The 18100-nt window shown below is 38.0% G+C and overlaps 1 protein-coding gene across 2 annotated transcripts; it reads right to left on the reverse strand.

Moving 5' to 3' along the window:
• Positions 1-1187: 1187 nt before the first annotated feature.
• On the reverse strand, positions 1188-10535 carry slc52a3 (solute carrier family 52 member 3). Of its 2 annotated transcripts, XM_023275571.3 has the most exons (5): positions 10381-10403; positions 6646-6757; positions 4818-5886; positions 3060-3183; positions 1188-2763 (listed from the first exon to the last, which is right to left on the reverse strand). In XM_023275571.3, exons 3-5 carry the CDS (start codon positions 5816-5818, stop codon positions 2551-2553), a joined length of 1338 nt encoding a protein of 445 aa, XP_023131339.1. In that variant the 5' UTR covers positions 5819-5886; positions 6646-6757; positions 10381-10403; the 3' UTR covers positions 1188-2550. The 2 variants fall into 2 exon arrangements, with proteins under 2 accessions (XP_023131339.1, XP_023131338.1); XM_023275570.3 differs by lacking the exon at positions 6646-6757 and having other exon boundaries at positions 10381-10535.
• Positions 10536-18100: the final 7565 nt, after the last annotated feature.

The raw sequence follows: 18100 nt of genomic DNA on the forward strand, positions 1-18100 counted from the left end.
AAAAAGCGGCAATACAGCCATGTAAAAATGCTCCATTACAATTGAAAGGCCTGCATTCAAATGTAATGGAGCAGTAACATAAACATCAAAGTACTCATTCTGCAGAAAAGTGGCCGCTGTGACTCGACTGACTTATTAATATATGACACTATTAATTTTTAAATACTGATGCAACAGTGTGTAAGCAGCATTTTACTGTGGTAGTCAATGCAAGTGGAGCTAGTTCATCTTCTTAAATATATTTAGGTACTTTAGTTCCAAATCTCAGGGTCAAACCCCATTTAGATAAGTCTGATGGGACATGGGATGATTTGAAAGCAAAGACGAGAAAGCTTTTTTTTTAAAAAACCGTTTCTGTAATATTCATTCTATTGTGAACTACTGGGTAATTTTACCTCTGTGGACCCCTACCAGGTATTAAATGTAACCAACTTAAAGGTTTAGAAGGGAAATCTTTGGTCTCTGAAACAAATAAAAACATAGCTGCACACTTTTTTTTTTATAAGAGGTCACAAGTCAAATCACTGGTTTAATCCTATTGTGTTGTATTTTACAAGTTAGTCTGTGTTTTTTAAAATATTAAATCTTTATGGGTAAAGTAACAATACTTATTAAATACATGCAGTAAAGTAAAAATTACAATATTTCTCTCTGGAATGTGCTCAAATAGAAGTCTGAAGTGGCAAGAAATGGAATTATTGAAGTACTGTCCTTAAGTAAATCTGCTTTGCAGCTCAACAATTTAACATGAACACAGCTATTTATGTTTACCTCAGGACCAGCTATATGTCACAAGACCTGGACATCCCACCGATTCCTCCGGGTGGCAAAACTCTATATGTAGCTGTCATGTCCTGACACTCATGGCCATCGTCACAATAATAAAATGCTTCCTGTTTTTATTAGTTGTTCATTTTATACATTGATGATATTAAAGGGAAACATGCCCCATATAATATATGCATGAACATCAACCTTTTATCTTTAGCTTACGGGTGAGAAAACAATTTGAACCCCCTTTTTATGCACACAGCTTAAGTGTATTTCATATGGACACCCTGCCTGCAGCTTGTGGACTAACTGGTCTTAAAAGGTGTGCTTGTGACATCTAGTGGCCAAACAAGCTGGCAGCTTCATGACTGGTGCAATGAACTTTTTAACATGAAAGTTAAATATAACAGCTGCTCTTCACTGTGGAACTTCTTTTTTATTTCACTTATAGCTTCTCTCATAAGAGAGTGTTAAATTATACAAACATCGACAAAGTTTGAAGTGAAAACATGGTGGAGAAACCACAATGCTGCATAGAAAAGACAATGAATGCAAAGGATGAGCAAAATAGTCTCATTTATGTGCGCTGAATATGAAGCAAGGACTCAGGTCTCTGTCCAAATCCGAGATAGTAAAATCTGATTACCAGCACCTCCAAAGCTCACTAATTTATGTTTGTTCACTTAGTACAATAACAACGTGTAATGTGATAAGTTGGGATGTTACGAGAAGCTGTGTACTTTTCAGGCACTTGTAGTCATTGTCAAGAAATTACTTTAGAACATAAGTCTCCAAAAAACACAACTAGTCATATTCATGTTTCGGTTTGTGCTCGATTTGAATGCAAGATAGAGCATTTTAGTTCATGAGCTTTGGAGGTGCTAGTTGGGAGATTTTTTGTGCTTTGAACAAAGTCAGACTTCTTTCTCATTGGTTGTGTTTAAAAGTGCTACTAGTATGTACTGATTTGGATAAAATGTAGTATATAATATGCAGTATGCAAAAAAAAATTAAAATATAAAGATTCAGAAAAAATGTCGAGTATTGATTGGACCAGTGTACCTCGCCTACTGTGTCAAACAATGCAGTGTGGCAGAACATTCCCAAAACCAACTTGTAGGGCTTTACAGCAACGTTACTGACATTAAACTACTATACAGACTTTTGCTACCAGAGAACTTGGTCAGCTTGAGTTCTGTGATCTATACTATTATTTTTAGTGTTAGATTCCTTCAGTTCTATTTTACTTTTAACTTGTGACTTATGCTACTATAGTATTTAAATTATATAGCCATGGATTAGGAGAAAGTGTTTAGAGTACGACCAAACCAGCACGTTACACTTTCAAGCCAAGCTAGCCACCAGGAGAACTAGCTCAAATATGTCACATTTGCAGTAAAGTTACAAAGTGCCAGTAAATCTCTAATCTGATAAAAAGAGTTTCTCCCCACAGGTTTACTTCTACTACACATGTACACAGTTTCACAACATTGTGCTTAGGTCAGTGCAACAACATAACTGGCTCAGTGTTTACTGGTTACAAAGCAGTTGATTGGCTTTTGAAGTGAGGGGCAAGACGTGTCATTTAACCACCATAATTCTACCACAGATTTCCGCTCAGGATTCTTTAACTGATTTGCCTCTTCCTTATAACATCTCTAGTTGTGTCAGTCTTTGCCACTAACACTCAGCAAGAAATCAAATGACCATGAGTCCCAACATGCCAATATTTTCCTTTAAATGAGAGTCTGTAGCTCCTCAGGACTGTAGGTCTCAAACTCATGAAGGACATTCAGTGTTGCAGAAGTCTCCTGACTTAAACAGCTGGAGTACGTTAACCAATGGAAACATGGTGACGGAGCCAACTAGCGAGCCGATCTGTGCTGCAGCTCCACACCATACCAGAGCGCTGTGGCTCCGGTCTCGCAGGATGACTCCCACCATCACTTTGATGTAAGACAGCGTTCCAGTGAAGAGGAGCCATGAGAGCACCTGGTGAGGGCAAAGAAAACAACACTGACTTCGCAGCTCATCTGAATGAAAATCTGAAAACATTTTATCATCATTTGTTGCTGAAAAACAAATAAGGATTACACACTAACTGTCCAAATATGTTGCCTCATCATCAGTTATGTGAGTAAGCAGAGTTCAACTCTCAGGTCAGTTGTAAAGGAGGAGTTGAACTTTGTGACAAGCATTTGTCTGATAAAACTAGTGAGAAATGTTTCAATGTGTTTGTTCCTTCTATGTCATACATCTCTTACAAAACATGTTTGTGTTTCACTCACAATGATCGCCTCTCCCGCTGCTGACCCTCGAAGCAAAGGACACGGACTCATAGCTGCCATCGCCATGTTGTAGCTGCCAAACCCCGTCCCCAGCACCAGTAGCGCTCCAAGAAAGACCAGTGACCTGAACACAAAGGAGGCTTGTTATCAGCCGTGGTTACTATATATCTCAGCAAACCCTTATGAATAATGATATGTGACTTATCTTTCAAAGGGAGGATATGATTGATTAATTGAGGATTTGATATAAACTTTGTGCCCAAGCCATTTATTTGACTGTGTGAAAAATATAGTCAAAAGTTATATTGTACATTTTCATGTCCTTCTTAAGACAATAATCAGGTCTCCATTTGTACCCAAACAGATTTTGCCTGCTGTGATTGCTTCTTATGTTCGACAGGCCAATAAGACAAAATCCACAGTTCTGTTTTGGTGCAATCAATTTGAGTATTTAAGACTGCAGAAGTCCTAATTACACAAATAAAGTTGTTCCAATGGGGCTTCCTTCCAGAGCTGCAGTTGAATGACAGAAACACAAAGAGGGAATTTTGCAATAAAAATACAACTCTGGAAAACAGTCTACCTAATTTAAAGAACCAGCATCATGGCATTATGTCCAGGGTAACTTTTTTTTTTCGTTTTCCTCGTGAACTGGGCAACAGATTGTAACAATGTTGTAAGCACAGAAAAAACAACAACTGTCATCAAAATGTACCACTGCTGAAGTGGCCATAAGCCCATTTTGTCCGGCTGACACATCTGAGCTAGTTGTGGCCCTTTGTCTGGTGCTAATGTAAAATATCATCTAAACATGTGAAACATGTCACAGTGTTGAGAAAGGCTTAATTCCAAATGCTGCATTTTAACAGGTTTCTCTCAAATAGCTTCAGGTACACATTAGAAGTTTACACCAATCAGCCACAGCATTAAAACCCCCTGCCTAGTATTGTGTAGCTTAATCTTTTGATATTAACACAGGTCTAATCCATGAGGACGTGAATAAGTCTTCTGGTGGTGTCCACTGTTGTGTTTGGTACTGGGGCATTGTTGGTGGATTAAATGGGTTCTTCCAGATCTTTCCAGTGCATCCCATGGATGCTCAATTAGATTGGGGTCTGAGGAGTTTGGTGATCAACACTTTGGACTCTTGATTGTGTTCTTTGAGTCAACTGAGTAGTTTCTGCAGTGTGGCAGGATGCTTTTTCTGTACTAGAGGAGCCACTACCATCTGGGAGCGCCGTTGACATGGGAAAGATGTGTAGCAGTGTTTGGATGAGTGGTACATGCCAAAGTAACATCTCCATGAATACCAGGACCCACAGTTTCTCAGCAGAACATTTCATTGTAGCGAGACGGTTATTGTCAGTGACTCCACCTGTCATTTGTTTTAATATTGTGGCTGTTGAGTGTATTTTCAACAGAAGACGATGTTCCCCACTACTTAGAATATTAAACCATTAGGAGGGAATCTTTTAATAGCCAGTATGAGCAGGTGAATTGAGCAAAGTAAGTAAAATCTGTTCAGATGTTCACCATCTGATTAATGTTTTAGGCAGATTTTTTTTTTTTTGTGGCTTTATTGACAGGACAGCAGTGAGAGAGAGACAGGAAAGTGGGGAGAAGAATGGTGGAAGGACCTGCAGCAAAAGACCATGGGCTGGATTCAAACCCATAGCCCTGTTAATGGGTCACCCGCTCAACCTGTTCAGCTACCAGGGCACCAAACCCATTCTTCAATGGAAAATCAATCATTGTTACCTGTTTTGGAAGAACATTGCAATTGTGCAGGCCACTGGGTTAGCCACTGATGCCAGAGCAGCAGAGAGGTGATAGGCCAGGTTCCCGTACGGCATACAGGAGTATGTCTGCACGGAGGGCAGCACTCCGTTTGTTGCAGCATTAACCCAAACCACCAGGAAGTAGATAAAGGTCAGCTGGTACACAGTGTGTTTTGCCAGCAGTGGCCTTCTCTCAGCTGCCCCCTCAGCGTGGCTCCTCTCACCACCTCGATCAGTCTCTGCCCCTGGGTTGTCCAGGCCGGAGCTGACAGACGCCACAGTATCTGGCACAAGGTTTTCGGTGGACAGCTCGAAGGTCCGAGGAAGCTTGTTCAGTGCAACAAAAGCAGCCAAACTTATGCACATCATGGCTGCCAGGAAGAAAAAAAACACCTCGGTGGAAAAGTTTGGCGGAAGATATTCTGTATGTTGTGACCACATGTTGTCACTTGTGTGGTTTCCTGCAGTCTGAGAGGAGTTGACACATTTGGCCATGCCCACACCTTGTGCCAGAGCAACAACACCCGGGATGAAACCACTTAGCCCTTCTCCGATAAAATATGTGGTGATGTATTTTGCCGGAAGCTGCATCATAAAAGGCAGGAAGGTAACTGAGGAAGTGCAGTCCACCAGCGAGAGGAAGAAGGTGATGATGAAGAAGGCTGTGCTATGGGATGCCCCGGCCACAATCGTAGTCCTGTCCCAGAAGAAGGCAAGCAGGATGCAGGACAGAACCCCGATGGAGAGGATGCAGTAAATGACAACGCGCTCTTTAAGGCGACCCGGGCACAGCTTGTGCATGAGGGTGACCAGCAGAGGCCCCAGGTTGGCCAGCTGGATGATGACAGTCAGGTAGGAGGGGAGTTCCCATCCTTCAGGGAGGGTGTTGACGATGAGCGGCAGTTCCACCCACAGACCGTTCACCGCCACCCAGGAGCCAAGGCCAAAGGCGCAGGCCAACATGTGGATGAGCAGAGCCATGGTGCAGCCAGATCAGTCCAAGGAAATAAGTCTGAAGAAAATAGTTCCACCTCTGCTGTGTGTCATACCTGGAAAAACACAAGTCAGAAATTTCAACTTTAGCCCATAAGGTTTTAAATATTACTCTCTGTGCAGTGAGCCAAAGAAAACCAATTAGAAACCTCGAGCCATTTAATTTAATTTCTTAAGTTTGGGCTTTACCCAGCGCAGAATCTCTACTGTTAATTTACTCTAAATTAAATTAGCTCAAAATTGTGTGCTGTATTCACTAGGAATTCCATGCCTTCAAATGAGGTTGGGTTATTTTGGATTTCAGTATTTTTTGTGTAAGGTTTCATTTTTCATGACTGCTGTCGCTGTTTGTAGTCACAACAAACTCAAGATTAGTGTTTCTCAATGCGACTTCTGTGACATGCCTCTGACAGTAACGGTACAAGAAGTGTCTCAATACTTATTTTTCTGACAGTTTAAATCGATTTACTTTTAATAAAAGACACAGCTATCTGACTCCTCTGACACATTGTGTCCAGAAATAAACATACCAGTTTCCATTATGTAATTTTCCAGTTCAGTAAAAGAGGGATTTCTGAAGAATTTAAAGTATTCCTTAATGAACAATTTGAAAACAGTTTTTCCTGCATTCCCTGACTAAAAAAAAAAAACAGTTAACAGAACTTTCCTTTGTAATAAATCACTGATTAATATTCAGTTTTATCCAACCTGTTTGTTGAAGTAGCGGACTTTAAATGTGATGTTTTTCTGTTTCTATGGGCTAACAACTGTTAATTATTATTTAGACTAAAGAATACAAGTAGGCTCATACTCACGTAAAGTGACATTTAGCAGTGTAGGAAGTTTGGTTTTATGGAGCCATATTTTTATCCACCTGCATAGTGTTGGGAGGGAGGCAGAAATCTCAGAGGTGGTATCTCTGAAAATCTGAGTAAATAAGACCAACAGCATGTTCACATAAAACCACAAATGCACTGAAAAGGAGTAAAGCGACAAAAAGTAGTTGCACCGCACTTTATTTATCTGTCAAAACTGCCAAGTCACCTCTGATCACAACAGTCGTGAAGTTAAATCACAGGACATTGTAACCTAATGTGTTCTTCAGGTGTTAAAGGAACTTGGAATAGTTTATTTAAATACTGCTTTCTTTAAAAATGATGACGTACTCTTTAAATTAAAATCTCAATTTAAAAAAAAGTTTTAAAATATTATACTTTAGCCCTTTGAATGCTAAAGCAACAATTTTTAGTTGCATGACTGCAATTCTGCACATGTAAACTGTATATGTGTTGTGATTTTTGCACACTTTTGTCCGTGCTCATGATAATTCTGTTCTGTTGTGCACAAGTTTCTATTGATATCAAGATTTTGATGTCAATTTTTATATAAAACCTAATTAGCACCACTAGTATTAAGTGGAAAAACATGATTTATTTTATTATATTATTTCATTAATTTTATTTATTAATGTATTATTAATATTATACTTTACAGTGAATCTGCTACATGTCTTTAAAAATGTATTTGTACTGCACAAAAAATGTTGAAGCTGCTGCCCACTGTTATTATTCATAATAATACCGGCAGGTAATGATAGCAGACTCTGTACAGAGCCAAATATCCACTATGTGGAAGAATGAGTGATTGTGATGTCTTTAAAACTCCATTACTGTAATACTCAAATTATTGTTTAAGCAATCAAATAATAACCCCAAAATCTCCAATCTGACAACCGAAACGAACAGAAATGTACTTGAGAACTACTAAAGAATCTTCTGAAACACCAGCTGATGGTTTTACTGAAAGCTGCTGTACATAAAATCGTCTGCTGAATGTTGGAAATGGAGGAAAACGCGTTACACACAGAAATGAGTCCAGTTGGCTCACTGATGTTTCGTCTCACATCACATGAATCAAACAAAGTAAGTTATTAAAACTCAGAGCTCAGAGTCAGTTTCTAGCGCCAGCACAACAATCTACAGATGCTTCATTACCAACAATTAACCAGCAGTTGTTTGGCTTTAGTAACCAGTTTATGGAAAAGGTAATTAAGAGCAAAATGTACTGAAGTATCAAAAGTAAAAGCACAACAGCCCTAATGTTAGATGGTTAATACTAATGCATTAATCTGTCAGCATTTACCGTGTACTGTTGTTGAAAGTCATCATGGTGGAGCTCTTCAACCTACTTCATTTATAATGTGGCAGTTCACTCGTTTGATTCCTGTATTTATAAATACGGTCACAAGATAGATCTGAGGGTCTGTAAGGAAATAGAAGGTGAAAATAACTGGTGATGCACATACCTTCTTCATCTTTTGGGACTTTTCTTTTAACTTTACCATTATTTAGTATTGGATAATTTGACCTCTTTGATCTTCAGTTACCTCAGGAAACCATCAGAGAGGTTTAGATGTTTTTTTGGTATAGCTTCTGATAGCATTATGAATTATAAACCTGTTATGATCATATCTGTGCTTGATAAATATAGTTTGTAGGCTGCGTTTTACCAACACTGTCTCCCAAAAGCCACATTCACATACAACTACACTGGTCTGTCACATACAGTTTTAGAGGAAATGGTATTTTCTTGTGTTTGTGATGCGACCAAAATATATTTCAAAACAACATATCCTTGCTATTTATTTCATTGCAGGGTTGTATTTTATCCCAAAAGTCGATATTTTCTTAAACGTGACTGTGTAACTATTATGCCAAAAAAAAAAAAAAGTTTTTCCAATACTGGACCCAGTCACTGGTGTCCCAGGTGATGATACGATCTCTGACCTGTACTTCCATCCTCCCCACTTTTGGCCATACATGGACTTTGTGGTACAAGTGCGAAAATAATATTTGTGTCAGAAAAAAAAATTACATGTCCTCTTTCAAAATGAAAATGCAGTTTAGTTGTATGGGAGCATCATTTTGTGGAGACAGGATTACTTTTACTGCTATAAACAGCGTAATCAAATACTGTATGCACGAATCAGCAGATGTGGCTTTTCCAGGGCCGATACAGATATTATTTATCTTACAATTATCAGAAAAATTCTTATTATCACATTCGATTATCAGGCCGGCTAATAATCACTTTCCCTGTACCTCACTTCTCCTGCCAGGAGCAAATCACAGCGATTGGTGACAATGAAACCAGCACAACATTCAATGAATACATAAATAGTAGACATGAGAAGCTGTCAATAAGTAAATAAAGAGCTAAGAAATACTGGTAATGTCATCTTATTCTGGCAACACCAGCTGTACAGCAAGTCCACTGGAGCAATAACGATAATTACAAAATACTTAGTATTCAGGGAAGTTCTCATTCCTCTTATGTACACTGTTCAATAATTTGATTGCCCCTGGAATAAAACCAAGCTTTTTTTCTGTTTGTTTTACAGTCTGAAGGTTTAAAACATGCCCCTTGGGTAATCAATGATGGCACACATTCTCCTGAGCTCTTGTTTTTATAGAGCTGTGTGTTATTTCTGAACCTATGCTAATTACTCGTAGTAGCTTGTTCTTGTCTTTCTGACACAGGGATGTAAACAAATTATGGAAAATGTTAAAAGATCTTAAATATAATCAGGTAAAACACACTCCTCTTTATTCCAAAGTGTTGAACAGAGATTCTGTGGTTTTGAGGCTTATTTCATGTTCACTATATGGCTATTTTCATAGTCACTGCAGCAGTTATCTGTATAAACAATAAAAAGCACTGGACGAATCCAGTTTAATGCTGCTTGTAAGTGGATGCTGAACATTTCGCAATAGTGAAGGTGAATTATGATTTGCAGAAGTGGACGAAGCAGTCAGTTTTTACTTAAGTGAAAATATCAGACAGTATAAAAAACAAGTTCATATCGTTTTACTTACTGTTATTGTTGCATTCCTGTCTCAGCAGCTGGCGGTTTAGTATTATTATTCAATCTGGTGTAAGGTGTCATATCTTATATGGTGATCTTAGTTTTTGTAGGTAGGTTCTTGATTGGATAGATAACGAGCTGCCAAATATAGTGTTCGAAGTACAAGGATAAAGCAGTAAAAAGTTGATATACTTCTAAGCAGTAAACATGTGTTTCTTGTCTGATCACTGATAGTTCTTGATTTCAGTATGCTACTTTCAGCAGAACAAATCTACCAGCTTCACATAACGTAATGCTACAAAGGCGGTTTTCAGTTCACACCCGCAGTACGCTACACGGGTTTCAAGCAGCTGATACCATTTTCACATCCCTTTCACACATTGTTGAGGAATCCAACCAACCATATGGGCCTACCCGTGCTCTCGCATTTTCTCTCTCAGCATGCTTGTTGCTTTCACACTGATCTCATGTTGATGGATGAAACAAGTCAGAAAATAACTTGTAATGGAGAGCTCAAGAAACTGTCACAAAGGCTTCTGAGAACAACAGTATCATTCTTGCTACTGTGTAATCAGTTCAAATCGTGGAAGCAAAGCGTGACCTTTTAGCAAACACAATGTTTACACACACTCAGTGTGAACCCTCCAGCAAATACACTTCCTTTTAGATATGGAATTGTACTTACAAGTTGCTTTAGCCCCTGGAGGTGTTGAGTAAGACCCGCTGTCATCTTACATAGCAGTTAGTGACAGGCCTGGTTGGACTGTTCTGACTGCACACACACTGATGGGACTCAGATGACTGCTGGGGAGGTCAGAGTCCACTGCAGCTCCAACGAGCAGCGCTATTGGATAACACTGGCAGTGTCGAAATGCACTCACCTTCCTTCAACTGTTACCTACTTTAATCTGAGCCAAGTCAGTCTTGAAGTACTTTGAGGTGCGTGTTGACATTTTGGCTCACGCAGCAGAAAAATAAAACAAGCTGTCCTGACTGAGGGAGCTGGGGAGGGAATAACTCACTGTGATCCTCGCTTAATTAACAGCACTTTAACCGCTTAAAATCACAGGATGTTTTGTGTATTAAACCTGCACATTCAGCGGGATGAAGGGAAAAGCCTCAGCAAAGGTGTCACCAGACAAAGATAGTTCTTCTTCGAAGGCTGAAAATCTAATCTGAACATAAAAGCATGAAATGTATTTTTATTTTGAATGTGATTTAAACCTTTCAGGGACATCATTATCGCCAATGTCTATACATTTATGGCTGTCTATAAACATCCATAAACCCACCTTGAAATGACAGAACTTGCCTGAGATTTGTCACATTTCTGTTTTTTTTATATCAAAATAGTTCTGGTTTTGTAGTTTCAGATTTCCATTGTTTGTTCAAACATATTCAGATACAGTGCCTCTATTGTGGATTAATAAATGTAGATAATGTGGTGTTTTGGCAGTTTAAGAGCTCAATCTAAGATCCACATTTGAAACAATTAAACCAGCAAAGTGCAAAGACAGCAAAATAGAATACACAGTTCTGCCATTTGTACATCACGAGTAAATCACTAACAGGAACTGCTACTAGCTAATTCAGCATTCTCTCTCTATTGGTGCCAGTTTTTAAAAAAATAAATAAATAAAGAAATACAGACTAAAAAGTTAGATCAGGAGTGATAACCAGCACCAACCTGTAGCTAACAGCACATTTGAAATTTACAGGGTCTTACTCTTGCTTTGGCTTCTGTTTTTCCTGTCACCTTCCGTGGCCACACAACTGGTGAACATCACACTGAACTGATTAAGTAAGATTAAGTATTGGAGTGAGTGTTAACCCTGCACCTCCTTCTACGGGCCTCAAGAGGAAGATGCAGCATGTCGTCTGTCACTGAGGGTCACATGAGATTTGATGTGACCCTCTTTAAACAGTCTTGTACAACATACTGTTTGTGCAAAATTATTCCTTGGAAGTCGCCACTTCTTCATTCTTATTCAATAGGAAAACACCAACATTAGATATTTTTATAACCAACTTAAACAGACCAACAGAAGACTCATTGAAATGTCACAAATAAAACAGGTGTAAATAATAGACTTATGAAGATTTAGATTATATTCATGAAGGCTAAATTCAACTTGTTCAGTTTTAGGCTTCTGGTGCTGAGCATGTTTACTTACTGTCATGCTGATTCCATTATCCATGCACATCAGAGATGAGCAGGTTTTAAGTGGAAAAGTGAAAAATTACAGTCAAAAGTTTGGACACAGCTACCCATTCAAGGTTTTTTCTTTATTTTTGTTTGTATACTTTTTCATACGTGAACCTTACATAATAAGAATAGACTTGGAAGTCTAGTCGGAAGGCTTTATTTATTAAGTCTTTTTTTTTATATAACAAGTAGAAGGGCTAGTGCTATATTGGACTGCCAGGGCAAGTTAACACAGTCAGGCTGTCATCTAATGGCACCTGTTTGGAAGAATAAAAGGCTCTATGTCTCTTTTATCCATAACCACATGCCGACTGGAATTAGCCCTCTGGCTGTGTCTTTGCTCTACATTAGCACAATTTCAAATTTGTATGTTATGGATATCCATTTCATTCATTATTTTGTGATGTTCATACTGTTGTTGATGTTGTCCCTTTTACTTCTGTTAATATGTGAACTTTCAAATCAAATGTGATAGTTCTAAAGTAGTTATAAAGTTATTAAGATAAAGATTGGACTAAGATAAGTGTGAACCTTGATTGTAGAACAATAAACAATACTCAAGACATTAAAACTATAAAAATGACACATTCGATTTATGTAGTCAGCACAACGAGTGTAAACGTGTTACGGTACGTGCCGGGGGAAAACCCAAGAGTGAGATCACATAGAGGAGGTGGTAGGCAGATTGGTTCTAGCAGACTTTATAATAATAATAATGATAGTAATAATAATAATAATAATAATAATAATAATAATAATTAAGATTCACTGGTACAATTCATCTAGAGGGAAACATTCAGTCTGTACTAGATTTCATGACAATGTATCCAGCAGTTGTTGAAATATGGTGGCACTATAAAGTCATTGGATCACTAAAACCTGTCAGCTGATCCTCTGCTGAACATGCAAGTCTGTACAAATAGATGATGTTTTATCCATTAAACCACTTAGATTGACAGACTGGTATTGCCATCCACTATTCGACTATAACACTAATAGGTGTTCTGCTGGAATCTAAAGAAATTATTCATACGAGTGGCTAGATGGGACCACTGAAAAACCAAGAGTCATAACTGAATTACAGACATTCTGTTGTGTCATAGAGGTTAAAACTGTTTCAGTACGAGACTTCAGAAATTGCACAGGCTACTATTATAGCTTAGTTTCTGATTTTACAGTTAATGTTACTACATAACTATGTAATGGGCAATAGACTATTAGAGATACAGAAAAATATTGGACTTGGGTAAATGGATTAGACTTCAGTAAATTAATATCCAGCTGCAGCATATAAACTGTGACTCAGCTATTAATCCTGTCTCTGTGTCAGGGATTATTTATAATTATAAATCATTAAAGATGTTTTCTAAATGTATGCTACCTTTTTGCTTTGAAAACTTTTTCATAGTTTTGGGGGGGGTGTTTATATATTGATTTATTTCAGACATGCAACAATACCATAAAGGCTAAAAGCAATAAAATAAATCTCACAAAATGAAAAGAATCTTTAAAAAATGTCAGAAAATAACTAGGATGAAGCTTAATTTATTAACTCCTAACAGCTACATGTCTGTCTATCTCATATTTTACTGATTTCTGTTTGCTTTAAACCTTAAATACCTCTTAAGAAACACCAAGAACACCTTTACTGTTCTACATTATTATATTCTTTAAGTAGTCTGTTTTTGTACATTTTCTTAAATTCATTAACAGTTATACTCATTTTGAGATTGTTGTTTAGACTATTCCATAAGTTTACCCCACAAACTGATAAACATTTATGGTAGTACGAGCAGTAGAACAGCATTCATATGTTCATGCATTTCCTGCTGCTGTGTGATTTTGCAGATTTTGCGCCCATATCAGGACTTACCCATCGGAAATGACACAAGGAACAATTGATAAAACTGTGGAGGTGTTTCCGAGTCCCATCAATTCCCATCGCCCGCTATATTTTCAGGTCATGCGGTTCGGTATCTGTGCATAACGTACACATGCATAACACATGCTGGTGTTGAGCAGAAGGTCATTTTGGCAGAGTACTGCACTCTCTGAGTGCTTTTCTTGTTATTTATATTTTACTGGTTTTATTAGGGGGCTGCACAGTGGTGTGGTGGTTAGCACTTTTGCCTTGCTGCTAGAAGATCCCTGGTTTGTGTCTCGGCCTTCCCGGGATCTTTCTGCATGGAGTTTGCATGTTCTCCCTGTGCATGCGTGGGTTTTCTCCAGGTACTCCGGCTTCCTCCCACAGTCCGAATGGGAACCATGACAACACCTGTAACCTAGCTGGCCAGTGAGCTTATGAAATTAATTCTGCGAACCACTGTAACAAGGTTAAAAGAAGACTGATGTAATCATGCTTTCTGGTTCTGATTAAACATGCATTGTCATGTATGTTACCATTTCCTGTTAAAGCACGTATATATGTGTTTTTTTTATAAACTAACACAAGCCTGTTTTGGTACCTGTGAGTTGATCCATCAACAAGAGTTCATTTAGACATATTTTGACATTTTGATTCATCGTAGTAGAAGAGCAGGTCCAACTAATCTTCCCCAGTGTTGGCAGTGGCTCCATTATAGGCTCTGAAGGGAAAGTAACCTTGACAACAGTCAAACACTGTCTGCCTTTTAGTTTGCATTATCTGGCCAGAGAAACAGGTGCTCATGTTTCCCTTTTCTTCTATCTCACCACTCACACATGTTCTCAGTTCTGCTTTCGTCTTCTGTTTTGCTTGAAGCTTCAACCTTTCTAGATAAACAATTGCTACTTGACTCTCAATTTATCTTTGCACAATCACAATGCATTTTCTTGCCTCTGGACTTTTTAAATTTCCAATAAACCTTAAAATCACCCTACAGTTAAAAAAAAAAATCTATTTTTTTTACTTTGTTAACATTCCCAAAATCTCAAACATTGATGTGTTTGTTTAAAGCAGAGCGCTGGCTGCTGTTTATTTTAGTACTGTTTGTTTTAGTACGGGTCTTTTGAGTCTTAAAATAAGTAAAGTAAAATGAGACTTGCAAGTTTCAGCGTCATCCTGTCACAGAAGCGTTCATTGTGCTGACAGTCCGTGTGCTTTTGATGTTGGTATGGTTTGTAGTGGTACGTTTGCTCAGCACTTCCTTTCTTTTAGAGTATGTAGGAGCCATTTTTATGCATTATGCTTCTATGTTGTCATTCCAGCTGTCTGTGATTCAGATTCTTGTGAAGGAATTTCTTCAAATTTTACACAATTGTTCACTTGGACTCAAGCATGAGGTGATTGGAATTTGGCAGTCAAATGTCAAGATTGATCATAGAACACATTTTTGGCCATAATTGGAGCATTTACACACTAAATTGGATACGTTTTCACACAAGTATGTCTAACAGAATAAAATAATCAACTGTTAATCACAGGTTTAAGCACCTCACCTGAAATCGTCATTCCTAACTCTACACTCCATGGCCTGTAATCCTACTGGACACGTCCTGGAGATTATATAACCCACCAATTTGGCCTGCAAAACATTTTTCCACTGCACTGAGTACAACGAGAGAATTGCTTAGAGTAAATAAAGTGACTTTCTAACCTAATTCTGCCATTTTTAGGTCATTATTTGGTGGATGTCTTTTATTTGAATTGGATTAGATTCCCATGCTTAAATAGCTGAAAGAAAATTTAAATACATTTGTGAAGTTTTAGTACAATCAGCCTACTTTACTTTATTCATTAAACTATTTTTGATCACTGTTTTGTTTTAATCTGCGACTGTATTTGTTTTGTAGTTGTTACCCCCTTTATGCATACAAAAAAATCATCCATCGATCCAGTCATTATTCCATCCTTAGCATCATCATCTGCAGGAAATATTGTCGGAACGGTTTTCTGCTCTTAGATGTTCTGAGCCGACATTGTCACCTTCACTGTCATTTTTTCAGAAGTGATGACAATTTATATCCAAGAGGCCAAAAGCCAACTTCACGTTGACATCATAATCTTCTTTCCATTATTCAGCACCATAACTCAGAAACAAAAGGGGAGATTGTGAACATACTTCACATTTGGTTGGACATTGACTTGACAGGGCTAACCTTCAAACTGTGGTGATTGTATGAATCCTCCTTGCTGTCAGGTTGAAGGTGTGTGTGAAGCATCTACAGTTTCAGAATTGGTTTGCTGTAGATGTTGATGAGTGAATACTGATGCCAATTTTTACTCATCAAGATATTTGGAATCCATATTTGCAAATTAAAATTGAAATCTTGGTTTCAAAATTCTAAATAAAAGCAACTTCAACACAAAACATTGTTAAAATGTCAATTCAGTCCATCTTGATATATTAGCATGAATATCAGCTTACCATGTTTATGTTTTTCATGTGTTTACTTAAAACTTTTCACCGTTTAACCTTCAGTGGGCCTGTTACTGTGTGACATTGCTTGAGTCCACAGACAGAGGCAGCTGCATTAGAGCCACAGTAGCACATTTTCAAATTCATTTATTTTATCAGGAATCAGTTTTAGAAAGCAGCAGTACAGATAATCAGAAAAACACTAAATACTGGATCCGATAATCAACCAAGTTGATAACTGGTTCACCCCTAGTTTGCAGTAGCATCATCTTCTGTCATGGCTAAAACTTATAATCAGATTTACTGAGCAACCATGTGCATTTTCACACTTAAGTGTATTATACAAGTCTGGACAGACATGGATGTAACTGCAGCTTCACTGGTTGGTGGAGACAGACTGAGGTGGTTATTCTAGATTGTCCATGCTTTTAATTATTAATGGTTTGTTTTGCACCATTGTGTAGTAGTTTGTTGACAATCTGGATTGAATTTGTTTGAAAATATATCACTGCAGTTCCCTAACAGCAGCCCCTTTTTGGGTATAGCAAAAAAAGTTACTACATGTGGGTTTTTTTGTGTATGTCTTTCAATAAATAAGCACTTGTATTAGTCTTTAGCGCCCCGTTTACTCAACTCTGTGTCTGCTGAGCAGCTTCACCAAAGTTTGTTTTTCCTCAGCCCAAAAACATGAACATCTTAAAAGCCTCTCTTGGTCTGTCATATTTGTGTTGGGATTCCTTGGAAATTCTAAACCCCCAGCTTGGGAATGTAAAATCTGAAACATCTTAACTGCATATTGGTGATCATTAACATCATGCTTACTTATATGTACAGAATTTCTCTATTGCAGAAGTGAATAGTGGTAAAAGAGAATGAATATTAAGACTTGAAGTACATTCATCAGGTTGCAACTTAAAGCTGTTTCTGTCAGTTTTGTCAAGTATAATATGAATAAAACTGACATCATATACTAGCAGCAGATTGAACATTTAAGTTGTTATATTATTTGGATGGTAAAATGTATCTTCTAAGTTGACTCTTTACCTCCAAACAGAAACTTCCGTGGTGTGGTGCCTGTTAGTGCTAAAATAGAAGTAAAACCTCGTGGGCATTTTGGCAAATCAACTTAACTGGTATCTAATTTGAGAGTTTTAGGTTTGCTGTTTGCTACTCTGAACCAAATGGCCCACTTGCCCTTTGTTTCCAGCATCTGTGCTAATGTAAGCAAACGCTAGCTTTAGTTTTTAATATCTACATGTTGCATTGACCTTCTCCAGAATGTTCCCAAAATGTCGACTCATCCCAATCAGCTTGTCCATATTGGACCCAAAATGTCGCTATGTGAGCGAGAGGTAGCCTTAAACGAGGCAAAATGTGCGAGTGTAAGTGGATTCTGTGTGATGAATAATGGAGTAAGAGGCTGATTATGTGGACCTGTTCAGATTCAGGGTGGATTAAATGGGTATGGGTTTGAAGCTTGCAAGACTATAAGAGACCATGCAAAGATCTGAGCATGACATATTTCATTAACAGATAATACTGGTTTGTTTTATGATGTCACTTGCAGGAGGTGCATAATATTATAGCTTCCAGCAACTTACTGATTAATTATTCTCTGTCTGTATGACTTCTGCTCCATCTGCTCGGGTCACTGAAGAGCAGCACTTATTTAAATGACTGTGCAAGTCATAGAGGGCTGGTTCCTCTGAGCACATTAGCTCCTGTAATCATTTAAAACAGCATGGGATTTTGTCATGCATTCCTGTCTTTACAATCATGGATGATTATTATTGATATTTGTATTTATGTATGTGTGCAATTCAACACTAATTCACTTTAATAAAGAAACCTAAATGCATACG

Source organism: Amphiprion ocellaris, chromosome 8 (assembly GCF_022539595.1).
Source record: "Amphiprion ocellaris isolate individual 3 ecotype Okinawa chromosome 8, ASM2253959v1, whole genome shotgun sequence".
NCBI lineage: Eukaryota > Metazoa > Chordata > Actinopteri > Pomacentridae > Amphiprion > Amphiprion ocellaris.

Bases quoted from the DNA above. Each gene is read 5' to 3' on its own strand.
- slc52a3 (XM_023275570.3), bottom strand. From the start codon at position 5,818: ATGGCTCTGCTCATCCACATGTTGGCCTGCGCCTTTGGCCTTGGCTCC. The intron at 3,184-4,817 runs GTAACAATGATT...CTTTGTGTTCAG, and splicing joins GCAATGTTCTTCCAAAACAG to GTCACTGGTCTTTCTTGGAG. The intron at 2,764-3,059 runs GTGAGTGAAACA...TGCCCTCACCAG, and splicing joins CAGCGGGAGAGGCGATCATT to GTGCTCTCATGGCTCCTCTT.